The 14,628-nt window shown below is 41.1% G+C and overlaps 1 protein-coding gene and 1 long non-coding RNA gene across 4 annotated transcripts in view; one reads left to right on the top strand and one right to left on the bottom strand.

Annotated features, from left to right (window-relative positions):
* Window positions 1–1,399: 1,399 nt before the first annotated feature.
* slka (STE20-like kinase a) overlaps window positions 1,400–14,628 on the top strand; it is a 35,271-nt gene continuing 22,042 nt past the window's right edge. For 2 of the 3 annotated variants that reach the window (XM_020481818.2, XM_020481815.2), the window contains exons 1-4: window positions 1,400–2,303; window positions 6,952–7,116; window positions 11,633–11,681; window positions 13,964–14,113. In XM_020481818.2, coding sequence (XP_020337407.1) covers window positions 2,151–2,303; window positions 6,952–7,116; window positions 11,633–11,681; window positions 13,964–14,113 — 517 coding nt within the window. In that variant the 5' untranslated portion in view covers window positions 1,400–2,150. The remainder of the gene's footprint in view (window positions 2,304–6,951; window positions 7,117–11,632; window positions 11,682–13,963; window positions 14,114–14,628) is intronic. The other variant, XM_020481817.2, reaches the window with a different exon arrangement.
* LOC116374024 (uncharacterized) lies at window positions 3,755–5,167 on the bottom strand. The gene is made up of 2 exons (XR_004209837.1): window positions 4,924–5,167; window positions 3,755–4,047 (listed from the first exon to the last, which is right to left on the bottom strand). It is a non-coding gene; the product is annotated as an uncharacterized LOC116374024 (long non-coding RNA).

Here is a 14,628-nt window from a genome sequence, read left to right as displayed (position 1 = left end):
TGAGTTTTTACCAAAAAGTTATATTTTGGTTTCATCTGACCATATGACATTCTCCCAATCTTCATCTGGATCATCCAAATGCTCTCCAGCAAACTTCAGACGGGCATGGACATGTACTGGCTTAAGCAGGGGGGACACGTCTGGCATTGCAGGATTTGAGTTCCTGGCGGCGTAGTGTGTTACTGATGGTAGGCTTTGCTACTTTGGTCCCAGCTCTCTGCAGGTCATTCACTAGGTTCCCCTGTGTGGTTCTGGGATTTTTGCTCACCGTTCTTGTGATCATTTTGACCCCACGGGCTTAGATCTTGCGTGGAGCACCAGAACGAGGGAGATTATCAGTGGTCTTTGTATGTCTTCCATTTCCTAATAATTGCTCCCACAGTTGATTTCTTCAAACCAAGCTGCTTACCTATTGCAGATTCAGTCTTCCCAGCCTGGTGCAGGTCTACAATTTTGTTTCTGGTGTCCTTTGACAGCTCTTTGGTCTTGGCCATAGTGGAGTTTGGAGTGTGACTGTTTGAGGTTGTGGACAGGTGTCTTTTATACTGATAACAAGTGCCAAACAGGTGCCATTAATACAGGTAACGAGTGGAGGACAGAGGAGCCTCTTAAAGAAGAAGTTATAGGTCTGTGAGAGCCAGAAATCGTGCTTGTTTGTAGGTGACCAAATACTTATTTTCCACCATAATTTGCAAATAAATTCATTAAAAATCCTACAATGTGATTTTCTGGATTTTTTTTCTCATTTTGTCTGTCATAGTTGAAGTGTACTTATGATGAAAATTACAGGCCTCTCTCATCTTTTTAAGTGGGAGAACTTGCACAATTGGTGGCTGACTAAATACTTTTTTGCCCCACTGTACATGTGGACCTAACCTATTTCAGACTGACAAGGGGGAGTGGGGTTCAAAAATGGACTGGCTTATTGTTAATAGACAGGAATAAATCAAGCCTTTCAGAAATACATATTTCTACAAAGCAGTGAGCTGGCTGCTTGAACCACGATGTGAGACAGAAATTGCAAATGACAAAAGAGTGCGTGACAAAACAATTCAGAAGGTGGCGCCAATAGCACGGACTTCAATTATAACTCGCATCACTATAGTTTGAACAGGGAGGGTGAGGGTCAATGCAATCGAAAAAAAATTACATCAGTTAATTAAAATTAAAATATGGAAATGTAAGATTTGATGATGAACTGGAATCGTATTTAGGCCTTGGCTAATTGCACAGGAATTAAACATATCAAGCCTGTTAAATTTCAAATTGAGTCAGGTAACTGAATTTAACAAATTGATATGAAGAAGACTGCATTTGAGTGGAATTTGTTTAATGTATTAGTAATCGGTTGGATGGAATTTATCAAATGCTTTGTTTGGCCATGTCAAGGCTTTCATTGCGGCTGCGCTTCACGGGTACGCGCTTTCCACAACATCCAGCAAGGAGGAGGTGGCAAGGCACTCTATCAATTCTGAAGTTGGTTCGGTATGAAGGAATATTCCCTATTAAAACCAACCGGAAGAAAATGAAATGTTTAGAAATGGCCACACCATAAATGACTACCGTCTCGTGGAGCTTCAAGTCTGAGAAACTTAATTTCATTCTCGCGTTTATTTTTCCGTTCCTTGTGACGACAGAGGACTTGTATTAGATTGCGTGGTGGGCCGTAACTACGGGTTATAAGTATGTCTTTGAAGGGAGTTTTATGAAATCGCTACCGCTGAACTTCAAGAAGATGCTGCTAGTCTGTTGAGATCCATTTATTAAACCGGTTGTTACATAGTCTAAGAATGACCGTGTGTGTATTGGGGCAGTAACGTTAACCATCCCAAGACCACCCTTGTGAATTTGGTTGAGAATGATCAAATGTAGCCAACGTGTTATGTGAACTGTTTAATTTACAATAATAATAATGCGCGATTGATGTTTCAGCTCATGAGTAAATGCGGGTATTGAATTGTAGTTTATTATTATTGGGTTTATTTCAAGAATCGTCTGTCTACTTGTCTAGCGGCTAAATGGACACAGTGGCGCGAGCAAGCTGCCCTATTACAGCCTGATAGACACTTGGACGTTATTGGGAATTTTGGATTATTCTTCTTTCTTTGTGGGAATTTCTGGAAAGGCCACTCATACTAAACTCACAGAAGATGTCGTCGTTCTTCAATTTTCGTAAAATCTTCAAGTTGGGGTCTGATAAGAAGAAGAAACAGTATGAGCACGTACACAGAGACGAGAACCCGGAGGACATCTGGGAGATTATTGGGGAACTGGGAGATGGGGCCTTTGGGAAAGTATACAAGGTAAAACGAACGGATATATTATATTTCAATATAAAATCCATTAAGATCAAGTCTGTAACTCATGATACCTTCGTACAGGAAGTTCTACTGAGAGACATAACTCAACCCCTCCTATCATCAGCATGTCAAATATGCCTTTTTTGTCTCAAATTGAATTCATGGCCCATCTCATTTTGTCGTTTTTGTTCACCCTTGACATGTCAAATACTAGGCTACCTCAACATGAAATATTGCAGGACTCATTGCCTGCCTAAACAGTACTTTTTTTTTTTTACACAACCCAAGGGAACATGTCTCACAACTGTTCTATGAATGAATATTGAATATGGTAGTGGCATCCTTACTGAATTATATATTACTGGTAAACAATGACATTTTCAATACTTATCTGTGTCAAAAATTCAGTTTTCAAGGAGTGGCTCTCCTAGAAAGTCATGATATGGTGGGTGATAAGTGCAAATAAAAGGGTTCAAGTTCATACTCCCAGAACAGCAGTGCAGTGGTGTATGAAAGTCCTCATGGCCAGTTGGGAAGGGGAACTCTTTGGCTGCAAAACAAATCAGAATAGTTCACATTCAAGAAGAGCTTATTGTTGACTGTGAAGATGAGAGCAATATGGATTGCTTGAGGGTGTGAATTGCAGGCAGTAAACCTCATAGGAAACAGGATACAGTTGAATAGTTCCCTAGATAAGTGGGCCTTATCAGTCAGAAAGGTCCCAGCAGTGTAGACACATCATCATTAGTGAACAGGTACTTTGTTGGCATAGCTCATGGGGGAGCAGGATGTGCGTTAGTACCATATACTGTAGCAGGTTCTCATGTCGGAAGGTCTGTATGTGGGTGGAAATTTGTGATAATGTACATTGGCTATCTACAGGTAACTGCATAAATAATGGAAACATTTGAGTAATTTAGGAATACAAAGTATATTGAAAACAGGTGGCACCTGAGACAGCATTTTCCATCACCATCAACAAAACATAAAATTATGGAATTTATCGTAAAATAATGGTGTCACATCCCTCCAATAGAGTTCCAGACACTTGTAGAATCTATGCCAAGGTGCATTGAAGCTGTTCTCGCTCTTGGTCGCCCAATGCCCTATTACGACACTTTATGTTGATGTTTCCTTTATTTTGCCAATTAACAGTTGTATTAGTCTATTCTTGGTCTGCGGCTAGTAAGCTAAACCATTCAATAGTCGTCATGCTTAGTTATTAAGGCCTGAACATTACTCTGTCAGGGTTGAGACCAACACACTGAGAGATAGAACTGTTGATGATTTACCCCCTGCTGTACTTTCTTCTTTGTCATGTTTGGGACGGGTGTCATCTTTGACCGAGTCAGCAAGATGGAGCAGAGGGAATATCACTGTTTGTTGCTGACCTGTTCCTACATGGTATCTGCTAGCGGAGCTTTGATGACCAAAAGAAAAATATACATTTGAAATCGATTAGATTTTTTCCTCGTGTTTATTAATGTCTAATGTAAACAAATTGTTATCGCATGCACATGTTCATGTATTCTATAGGTCAGAAGTCTCTTATTCAGTCCTTGGAGCCTTCCGTGTCTGCTGATTCTCTCCTTTTCCTGGAACTTAACTGATCAAATAATGTCAGTGATTAGCCAGTGAGTCAATTTTCCCCAGTTACCCATGTCTTCATTAGCTGATTAGCAGGCAATGATGAAAGCCAGGACTGGAGACACTGCAGCCCTCAAACAGAGTTGGGGAAAACACCTACCTGTTGACAAGAAAAATAATTACAAAACAATGACATCTTCAGTCAAGCATTCTAATGTCTCTGTCAACATAAGAATATCTTTGGTGTGTCTAAACTGGATATCTTTTGTCTTTAGGAAACACATCATGTCAACTGTTTCAGTGAGCTCAGCTCTAATATTATCAGTCACAGATTGTACTTATAATTCCTATCCACTCCCAGTCATGGAATGTAGTAAGTTGAGTTTGCCCTAATTGGTAACAATATTTGGTATTTTATTAGGATCACCATTAGCTGTTGCAAAAGCAGCAGCTACTCTTCATGAGGTCCACATGAAACATGACATAATACAGAACATCAATAGACAAGAACAGCTCAAGGACAGAACTACATATATATTTTTTAAAGGCACACGGAGGCCTACATATCAATGCATACATACAAACTATCTAGGTCAAATAGGGGAGAGTCGTTGTGACACGAGGTGTTGCTTTATCTGTTTTTTGAACCCAGGTTTGCTGTTTATTTGAGCATTATGAGATGGAAGTTCCATGCAATAAGGGGTCTATATTATACTGTACGCTTTCTTGAATTTGTTCTGGATTTGGGGACTGTGAAAAGACCCCTGGTGGCATGTCTGGTGGGGTAAGTGTATGTGTCAGAGTAGTGTGCATAGCCGATCACTTGACCAAATCTGTTACCATGTAATAACAATATCATACCCTGTAGACTATTATCTTAGTCATCCCTTGTCCTACAGCCATTGTTCCACACTGCTGTACCTTAAAGGAGAATTTTGCTCTTTCACAAACAAATCTCTATTTTTGATGTAATTGCATGATATAAAAGGTTCCACACTCCTTTTTTCACTTGTTCACTTGTTTTTGAGAAACTTACCCCAACCAGCGATTTACTTCCTCATCCTCATTGTGTACTACAGGGGCTCTGAAAAAACATGGAACAAATGCTGCAAAAAACACCCAAATACGTCCTTTTAGAAACGCAAAAGCTCTTAGTATACTGGTGCATGTCTTTAGATGTTGTACACGTGAAATTGTCATTCTATACTTTATCCGCAACATTATATTCCATTTACTTGCAAATCAAGCTGTACTTGGGTGTTTTTGGACCATTTTTTCAGAGCCCCTGTACTGTACAACGAGGATGAGGAAGTGAATCACTGGTTTTGGTAAGTTTCTCAAAAACATGTGAAATCGACAAAAAAGTATCTGGACCTTTGTATATTACATGCCATGCCAATACGTGTATGTGACCAATAACATTTGATTTGATTTACATCAAATAGAGATTTGGTATAAATAAAAGTGATCCTTTTAATATCATATTCCATGTGTTATTTCACAGCCCTGTAGTGGGTGTGTCATGCTGAGGTGTGGTGGTGTTAGAGGTGGCAGCAGTGGGTGAATCAGCTGGCTGGGTCTGGGAGGAAGGGGATTCTTGGCATTCAGTCTGAGTCACAGCTCTGAGCTCACCCCATGACGGGCCGTGGAGCACAGCCGCTGAAGTGGGTGTGAGGACAAGCCAAAGCTCCCCGTCACAACGGCTAATAAAAACAACTGATAGCCCTCTATTCACATACTGTAGCTAGGTTACTTTCCCCTTCATCATTTGAGAGCGCATTACCTTCTCTTCTGTGTGCTTGGGGATGTGCCCATGCTTCTTTAATGTAAATCCCTGGACATGTTTTGATTTGGTGTTCTTGCCAGTTTCCTTGTTATGCTTTGCTAAAGGTCAGACTGTTTCTTGGATATGAACCATCAGAGTTCTTAATGGAATGTGAAGGCTCATGCCCAGTAGAACTGAGGTCATAGAGCCCTCTAAAATAGGAAGGCAAATATGCACAGTGTCACAGGTATGACCTCGTGTTGAATGTGTGACTGCTAAGGCTAGGGCAGGCGTTGCCTGGTACAGACAAAAGGGAGTGACTATGTGTAAATATAAATTCTGATGCAGTTCGCTACACTGACACACCCTCTTTCCCTCCTTAACTTTCCTTAACTCCACTAGGTTGGGTCTGTATCCATAAACATTACGGCCAAAGCTTAGCTCAAAATAGCAGCCCCGTCTGCATGAGCGAGAGGAAGGGGAGAATGGAACAACGTGTCATTCTCCCCTTTAAATGTCTTCATTTTCAACTAGGTCAAGCCTTTGCAAGTAGCCAAAGGAACATGCATGTATCTATATGCGTTTGACCATTACACATGGTTGCTTGTTTATGCTTCCTAAAGCCATAAGCTAATACCTTTTTCTATATATCTAATCAAACTTCCTCTTTTGTCAGACCTTGAGCTGGATCCTAAATCCCTTCTTTTTATTGTAATTTATTTGTCATGACAATTTTGTTGTTTTAAAAGCGGAAACATGCTTATATTGCTATAAAACAGTATATAAAATATGTTTCGGTAAATGTTTCTACTGTAGTTATCACCGAGGATAGATGGCATAGCTTGGGCATGTGGTATCCGTTGTTCCTGAAATGAAACACATAGGAACAGTTAACCTTGATAGACTAGTTAATACAGTTCAGCTAACAGATTATCAGTTTTCTCCAGAGACTCCACACTGTAATTGTGGCCTCTCCTCAAGCTGATTTTCCTGAAAATATAAAGACTCTTATGTTTTTGTGTCTGAATGATGAAATACATTTACAGAAAGATGTGACCTTTTTAGAAAATTGCCTTCAGCTGCTCTGCCATAAACCACTCCAATGCTAAATGCTCCAACTCCAAAATGGCAGTGGCCTTTTCATGTTATCGTTACCGTTCATAAATGTCTTTACATTAACCACTTTCCATTAGTACGGCTAATCTGTTGCTCTTTTTCTGCGGTATGAGTTTGATCGAATGGTGCTTGTTATCAGGGGAATATATTCACGAATTTCCTTTGTCGGTGTCTTTGTTTCAGGCCCAGAACAAGCAGACTGGGACCCTAGCTGCTGCCAAGGTGATCGATACCAAGACAGAGGAGGAGTTGGAGGATTACATGGTGGAGATAGACATTCTGGCCTCCTGTGATCACCGTTACATAGTCAAACTGCTGGATGCCTTCTATTATGAAAGCAAACTGTGGGTAAGTGGGCTCCCTCTGGAGGGATTGGGTTTCTCAGATGTGGAGAACAGGGCCACTGACGGTGTTCACAGTTCACACCACTCACACACTTGTGTGTATACTCATGATCCTGCTAAAGTGCGGGAGTTCACCGTCTAACACTTGAGAAACATCAATCTATATGCACCACACAAGTCAAACATGATGATATTCCTAATTTATTCACAAACCAGTGCTTGAGAGATAACCTTATGATTTAAATAAGGTCACCTCACCTTCTCTTATCAATGTCGCCCCTTATTCTCTCTCAAGCCCCAGACTTCACATGGGGATAGGGCTGAGCGACCATTTAGTTTTTATGCATTTTTTCGATAATTTTCGGTTCAATTACTTGAATTCCATTTAGTTTGTATTTCTGTGTGAGCCCATTGTGCTGTTTCTCTAGAGAGAAATCAGATAATTCACAAGAGGAGTCAAGAACTATGGGACACTGGGTTGAAGGGAGTTGAAGTTTTCACTAAGGAAATATTCAACCTAGTTCAGAGCAGAAACGTGGAAATTAACTACAATGACCAGAATCCACTGCGCTGATTCTTTCGGATACACTTTTACCCTGCTATGTAAGGTTAGATACACACAGAACGCATGAGAGAGGAATGTACACAACGACGAGAGGGATAGAGACAGTTTGTGAAAGTACCTTTTCTACTTTGAAGAACTAGTAAAAGGATTTTGTCAGAGAGCTCTGCAGCATCCTTAGGCAGTCTAGTGTATCTAAATAGGATGGCTAAAGACAGTACAGTATGGGGAGCACAGAGATAATGTTAGGTGGTCTGACTGGCTGGCTGCTACTGCCTTAGCAGAGATTAAATGATGATAAAGTCCTCAAATAAAATTAATATACTCAACATAAATTATTTCATAGTAATTTCCTATTTCTGTATTTTTTAAAATCTTTATTTAACTAGGCAAGTCAGTTAAGAACAAATTCTTATTTTCAATGACGGCCAAGGAACAGTGGGTTAACTGCTGTTCAGGGGCAGAATGACAGATTTGTACCTTTGTCAGCTCGGGGGTTTGAACTTGCAACCTTGCAGTTCCTAGTCCAACGCTATAACCACTAGGCTACCCTGTCGCCCCAGGTATTGATGTCTACCCAATGTGGACCTGACCTGAAATAATCATTGTCTTTATTTCATAATGCATTTACATTTTTGAAAAATAATCAAAACTGAATCAAAAACCGTGATTATTTTTTCATAAATGAACCAACCTCAAAAAGCACTAATCACCATTAACTGCTGTGTGAATGCTGTCAGAGGATCCTGTCACACTGTTGGTGTGTTTGGAGAGAACGACAGCGCATTTATGTCCAGGTGGTATCATGTGATCCCCCGCTGTGGGGCTGCAGCCATGGGAAGATAATGGACTGCTACTCTGGGCTTGAGAAAGTGCTAATGAATAATTTAGAGACATCAAACCTTGTAGTGTGTGCCACTGGTTGAGTCCTGAGAGAGATTAATGTGTAACGTATGCCTTTAAAACATGTCAGGCGTTTAGTTAATGTGTGTGAACATTCCATTCAGCCAAAAAAAGGACTCATTCATACCAAACCCTGTGCAACAGTAGGTGAATGTTGTGAAATATACATAAGGCAGGCACTGCCAGTAAAATGGTAGCTAGCGGCTGATGTCTTATGGCACTGTTAAGGCATAGTAATCAATGATGGAGATCTTTGCTGCTGTAAGGATAATTGTATCATATTTCATTCATGATAACATTAGTAAACCGTTTCAAATAGTTCATTATTGTAAAACGGTTAGCCCTCCATTGATGTGTATCATTACATAATGGATCACCAGTCTTTCCATCATCTTTGTTTAACTCACTGAATGGGCGTTGCTCAGCGAGGGTTTTTATTGATTTGTGCATCCGATACCTCAAGCTGCTGTTTGACACGTCCTGGCTATGCTCTCATAGATCAGGTGATATAGTATAGTTCACAATTGCTTTTATCACATCTCCAAAACTGCATTAGTTCATGACATCTGATAAACCAGACAGAACTTTACCAGTAGGTTAGTGCGCTTACCTAGTCCTGTGCAAGTCAAGAATTGCATTAGATCAGCTCGATGCGATGTCATTGAATTATCGCAATGCACACGATAGCGATGTTTAGCCATGTTGGGGATGTTCATTTCAACAGAGAAATAAGGGTTGCGTTCAGTAGGACTCGGTTGTGTTCAGCAGCAGCAAACGGACAAACTTTTTAAAATGGAAAATGAGTGTTCTTATGTGACATGTTCCTGTAGTACCTCCTCAAAGTATTTTTTCCATGGTGTGCCAACTGAACACACAGGTTTGAAGTTCTGTTCCTTCAATTTACAATTTGCTAAGCCCCACCCCCCTTGGTTACTGTTGCAACCTTGGACAACAAGCCCAATTCCCCATCCAACCACTGGCGAAATCCCCTCACAATGATCTCAAACTTTTAGCTAACAAATCAAATCAAATCAAACCAAATGTATTTATATAGCCCTTCGTACATCAGCTGATATCTCAAAGTGCTGTACAGAAACCCAGCCTAAAACCCCAAACAGCAAGCAATGCAGGTGTAGAAGCACGGTGGCTAGGAAAAACTCCCTAGAAAGGCCAATACCTAGGAAGAAACCTAGAGAGGAACCAGGCTATGTGGGGTGGCCAGTCCTCTTCTGGCTGTGCCGGGTGGAGATTATAACAGAACATGGCCAAGATGTTCAAATGTTCATAAATGACCAGCATGGTCGAATAATAATAAGGCAGAACAGTTGAAATTGGAGCAGCAGCATGGCCAGGTGGACTGGGGACAGCAAGGAGTCATCATGTCAGGTAGTCCTGGGGCATGGTCCTAGGGCTCAGGTCAGTTGAAACTGGAACAGCAGCATGGCCAGGTGGACTGGGGACAGCAAGGAGTCATCATGTCAGGTAGTCCTGGGGCATGGTCCTAGGGCTCAGGTCCTCCGAGAGAGAGAAAGAAAGAGAGAAGGAGAGAATTAGAGAACGCACACTTAGATTCACACAGGACACCGAATAGGACAGGAGAAGTACTCCAGATATAACAAACTGACCCCAGCCCCCCGACACATAAACTACTGCAGCATAAATACTGGAGGCTGAGACAGGAGGGGTCAGGAGACACTGTGGCCCCATCCGAGGACACCCCCGGACAGGGCCAAACAGGAAGGATATAACCACTGAAGGGCTCTGAATTCACTGTCAGCGCGCAGTCAAAGCTATATCCACTTTTGGAGATAACTAGTGCTCTCAAATCGTATCCTGATGTCGACAGCAGATTGGAGATGTATTCATAACGTTCCTAGCTTCGCTAGCTAACATATATTTTGAGGGGGAAAAAACGTTATATTAAGTGTCTAGCTAGCGTTAGAAACTTGGGGTGGTCAATAAGACAGAGCTAGCAAACAATATAACAAGTGTAATTTCAGATTTAAAAAAATTCTCCAACAGGTGCTGCATTTCAGGAACAACAAGTAGCAAGTACCTCTGGTGTACTGTTAAATTATTTAGCCATTTGAACATAAATTTTTTTAAACAGTTTTTGCCATATCCCTCACTGGCTTTCATGCAATACAAACGTGAGCTTGACAGAGTTGTCAGATTTTACACAGTTGCTATCTATTGGAGTGCTGCAATTGGTTGCCCAACATTCTGGGATGGGGCTTAGCAAAGTGTCAATTGATAAAGTTCTGTAATAGTTGTTGTAGAAAGTGTTGGAATGGTTCTAAGAGGTTATGTAGAGTAGACCTCTCATTCCTCTGCTGTGTGTGTGGACCATTGTATCTGAGGCAAGGGCTGCTACAATGACTCTTCCTCTTAGGAACAACACTGGAGCAGAGCTCAATAGAGTAGGCATTTGTTTTTCCTCACATCTTCCTGTAATACAAATAGTGTGGTCAGATTTGAATTGCTTGCAGTGACGTTGCTGTCTGAGGACTCCACACTTTCTTTGAAATAGAGCTGATGTAAAAACTTGATGTAGTTTCTGCTGCAGATTTATTGGCAGATTAACATCATCAAACATGTATGCCAAACTGAATCCCTTACAAAAAATGAGGAAGTCCCCTTCATGAAGTCTCACACTTGATAAATTATTGCACTGGTTAGCATTGATCACGAGAATTTGAAGATCTTTCACATGGTTGTTAAGAATTTCTGCTGTGAAGGATATCTGTAATTGAGTTGTCCCTTTTTTACATGTGAATTAAGCTCACAATTTACATAATAGAATGTGAATATATCCACTGTGAAACTCACTCATCTTATTAAATGACAAGTTTGTGCATGCAACAGAGTAGGTTGAATCAAACTGTCTCGCAAACGCCTTTTGCGAAGTGCTGTTTTCATCCAGCGCCAAAGAATTTGACCTCAAGGCTCCCTCAATTAAAACGTTGATGTCTCCTGCTTTGAGTGTTACTCTGAAACGCACATAACATTGGGGGGGACACATTGGTACAGTAACTGTGTATTTTTCTCTCCTCAGATTCTGATTGAGTTCTGTGCGGGAGGTGCTGTCGATGCAGTCATGTTGGGTGAGTATGGATTTTCAAAAAGAAATACATGGAAAATGTCACTCTGTCATGAGTCAGATCAAATGTTTTTTTCTATTTCAATACATTTCAGCCAGTGTAGAATGTTCCCTCCACTCAGTGGTGGAGTGTTGAAAGTGTATCATTATCATAGTTCCCATTTCTAGGAGTGGTTAGTCCAGTTTTAATGCCTCAGTACTTTCCTTTGTGTTCTTTGGAATTTAAGGAACCTCCCACCATTGGTTTAGAGTTGTATTTGGGACTTGCTGATTTGATATTTTAGTCATTTAGCAGACGCTAAGTCCAGAGTGACTTACAGGCGCATTTAGCTTTAAGTGCCTTGCTCAAGGGCACAGACAGATTTGACATAGTCTGCTCAAGGATTCAAACCAGCGGCCTTTTGGTTACTGGCCCAATGCTCTTAATAATCGCCAGGCTACAAAATTAAGCCTGCAGATGTAACTGGGTGTTACGAATCGCTTTGGCTCATAACTCATGCAAATTATAAACAGTGAAAAAGTGAGAATAACCACAGGCAACTTAAATCTACCGTCAAACACTCATGGTTTATTTGGTAAACACACGGTAAAGCAGGGCAGGAAAAGGGGCTGAGCTGGACCCAAGGAAAGAAACAAATCTCCCAAAAACACCCCTAAGTTAGTTAGCTGTATTGAAGTAGGCTAGTCTAACTAACCAAAAATACAGTGGGTGGTCCACCCAGTTCTAACTAGTGTTCTTAGACAAAGTATTCCTACGGGTAGTGTATGCCCATGGGCGACTTGTCTTGGTACCCCCTTTTCCCACCATCAAACAAACAGTCAAACACCATAACAAAACGATAATCACAGGATAACAGACAAAGTGACATGTAGTTGCTAAACCAAACAAGAGAGATCTACAGAGAGATTGAGCTCCAGAGAAAACAACTGAATGGGTTTTTAAACCAAGGGAAAGGGAATGTGATAGGGTAAGGGAAAAGGAGCAGGTGTCTTCTGATTGATGATTGATTGGTGACTGATTGGGGAATGATGATTGTCACCTGTGAGGGGAGAAGGAGAGAAAAGAAATACACACAGGATACCTGTATCTGTAACACTGGGTATCAGTCTTTACACTGTGATATGTAAGATATTAAATTAATCTGAGTCTTTGAGTTGAGACCACATGTCCTCCATTTTGTAACAACACCCTGTCATTATATTGTACCACACAGTTTATAGTGAGTAGATCACAATTTACCCAGGCTGGTAATGATAGCACAAATAGCCTGTTTTGTGTAATGAGTTGACATAGGCTGCTACCATTCTTCACTCTAAGCATGTAAGTCACAGGGGGTTGGTGGCACCTTAATTGGGGAGAACGGTCTCATTCTAATGACTGGAGCTGAATAAATGGAATGGTATCAAACACATGATTTCAGTTTGTAGGTGTGTCTCCTGACCGATTCCGCGTTTGGTTGATGATGTTTGTCCCCCGTGAGACATGGTCGACATTAAAGCCTATTTCACTTCTTCAAAATCCCCACAATGAATCTAAGATAAAACAAGACATCTGTAATTCATTTTTATGTTTTTGCTGAGAATGTTTGAGTTGCGCAATTTGACATCTTAAGGAGTTTGTTGCAGGATTTCGCAAGTAGAAAATGTGCGACATGTTCTACTATGTAGATAATGCCAGGCTGCTGGGCAGGTATGTCTCATCCTGTATGCTATTGGATAGAGCGCAATCACCACAGCTCTTCACCCCATGTTAGTGCGCAAATGGACATCATCAAATGAAATCATTTACCCGTTGTGACGCACGGATGGTCCAAACTCCGTTTTAGGTTAGACTGACTTAATCACCTAAATGATCCTATGTACACTTTGTAGTCAATTTTGACACTGGAATAACTGTTTCTGACTCATTGATGCCACAGGCTGTTTTTCAAAGGGATTTGTCACTCTTTAAACAGAGAGGAGATGTCATGGTTGAACCTCTTCTGTTGGATCAGGAGTGGTCCAGTGGTGTGACTCACTCTACCATGCTGTTGGTCCAGTTATGACTGCTGGCTGTGGGAAGAAGGGCATGGAACAGTGTTCTTTTTCAGTTGCTAAGGGTTTACAGCCCCATGTCTCCAAATTGTTATGTTTAGTGTGTGTTCACCATGTACTATGAAGGATACAGTACATAAAGCATTGGTAAAACCTTCATTAAATGTCAACATACGACACAGAAAGTTCCAGTGGATAGAGATTTTATGGTACACTAAATTCATGTGGATGCTTCCGTCTTTGCCTCTGCAGAGCTTGAGAGGCCTCTGACAGAGCCCCAGATCCGGGTGGTGTGTAGGCAGACGTTGGAGGCCCTGGCCTACCTTCATGAGATCAAGGTCATCCACAGAGACCTGAAGGCTGGGAACATCCTTTTCTCACAGGAGGGAGACATCAAATTGGGTAAGGCCTTGCCTCGCTGGACTTCTATTGGCTCTTTGTCTAAGAATATCTCCTACTGTATTTCATGAGTAATAGGCTGTCCTCTGTTGACTTGCGAATAGGTTTAACTGGTATCCTGAAAAGATATTGTTCAAACGTGACACTCCTAACAGGCTTTAGGCTGGAAAAGTGTAGTATTACTACCCCTTTGAGTGCTTTTGCATCCAGCCCAGTAGAGAATGTAGTGGACTGGACACTGGCCTGATATTTATTGTTAAAAATACAGGTTTCATGATGTGGGTGATTCATCATCATTATTGGCAACATGCAGGCTGCAAATGTATGCAAATGAAGCCTTGGATATGTAAATGATTGCAGTTGAGTTAAGTGATAGCATCCATAGCTACAGTTTCCATGATGATTCATATGATGTAGGCATACAGAGGGTCGTGACGGGGCTAGGCGTAGCCTTAATTAGCAGGCAGTCGCTAGCTACACAACGCTTCATTTGACCTCTCAGATGTACTCGAAGACTG

This window comes from Oncorhynchus kisutch, linkage group LG4, assembly GCF_002021735.2.
Source record: "Oncorhynchus kisutch isolate 150728-3 linkage group LG4, Okis_V2, whole genome shotgun sequence".
In the NCBI taxonomy this organism is placed as follows: Eukaryota; Metazoa; Chordata; class Actinopteri; order Salmoniformes; family Salmonidae; genus Oncorhynchus; species Oncorhynchus kisutch.
This window is presented reverse-complemented; position numbering and strand designations above follow the sequence as displayed.